Below are 1,076 nucleotides of genomic sequence, written 5' to 3' on the forward strand. Positions count from 1 at the left end.
CAGCCCTTCCGCTAGCAGAGACACCAGGGTAAATTGGCTCCACTCAAAGAGATATTACAATAACACTAGAGAACAAAGTACCGCCACATTATACACTACATTACGGTGGTAGGAAATATCGAAAGAAACAGGAAATTATATTGTATCGTATCATCGCCATCCCTGCCAGATTTCGGTTCGTTTACTGTCGCGGTGGTCCTGTCACAACTCCTTCCCACCCCCTAGATTTGATATAATCCAAAGTTCTTTCAAAATGGCGTCTAGGGTTCTCCAGACCCGAACTCGGCGCCCCCTCGGTCTGGTTCGACTGAAGATTAGAATATATAAGTTCTATAAGGCCATTGAGGTATTTCGTCGTCACTGTTTCGTTTTGCTGGTCGAAATAGTAAACGTAACGGTTGAGTATCTCAATGAAAAGTTCAACTGATACAGCCGTGTCCATGCAAGCATCCGCGACACGCAGTGCTCGTTGAAGACATTCAAGAACACGTTTACCATCACGATAAACCTATGTCGGAAAAGCAAAGATTAATATAAATAGCCTGCAGGCAATCTGAGACATGAGTGATAGACTTACGATATTGGGCTCGTCTCCCTCTTTTTGCGGGCTTTCAACAACCCACCAGAGATGGCTTGCCAAGTAAACGGCACGGCACTGGTCTGGCTTCTTAAGAAGCTTGCTACCATGAAGAGCAGCCTTGGTGATGAGAGTATCGTAATTTTCTCTTCCAAAATTCCTGGACCCATGCAGTGCGCTCGAAATGATACAAACAGCTTGGAACTGCGCTCTCGAATCGCTAATCGAATCTTCGTAGACTGTGAACGCCTGTGCGAAAAATTCATAGCTAACTTCTTCAAATCCAGTTTCATCTGCCACTTGTCCACAAAGAACAAAGAGACGTAGTGCAAGGTCGGCACACCCAGAGTTTACCCGTTGGTACAAATTACTGACACATTGGTGCATAAACCGAAAGAGCGCAGATGACTGAGACTGCCAATTGTCGTCAAAGTGTTCACGAGACTTATACTTGCGGGCGAGTTTTATAGACGACGTTATTATTGACGGAGTAGTATAG

At 45.0% G+C, this 1,076-nt stretch overlaps 1 protein-coding gene across 1 annotated transcript; it reads right to left on the minus strand.

The window, feature by feature from the left end:
* Nucleotides 1-181: 181 nt before the first annotated feature.
* Nucleotides 182-964, minus strand: MCYG_00751 (vacuolar protein sorting-associated protein 35; the record flags this gene model as incomplete). The annotated part of the gene is made up of 2 exons (XM_002850601.1): nucleotides 182-508; nucleotides 578-964. The coding sequence occupies 2 exons, from the start codon at nucleotides 962-964 to the stop codon at nucleotides 182-184; spliced, it is 714 nt and encodes a 237-aa protein (XP_002850647.1).
* Between the last annotated feature and the right edge of the window lie 112 nt (nucleotides 965-1,076).

This window comes from Microsporum canis, genomic scaffold, assembly GCF_000151145.1.
Source record: "Microsporum canis CBS 113480 supercont1.1 genomic scaffold, whole genome shotgun sequence".
NCBI classification, from domain to species: domain Eukaryota; kingdom Fungi; phylum Ascomycota; class Eurotiomycetes; order Onygenales; family Arthrodermataceae; genus Microsporum; species Microsporum canis.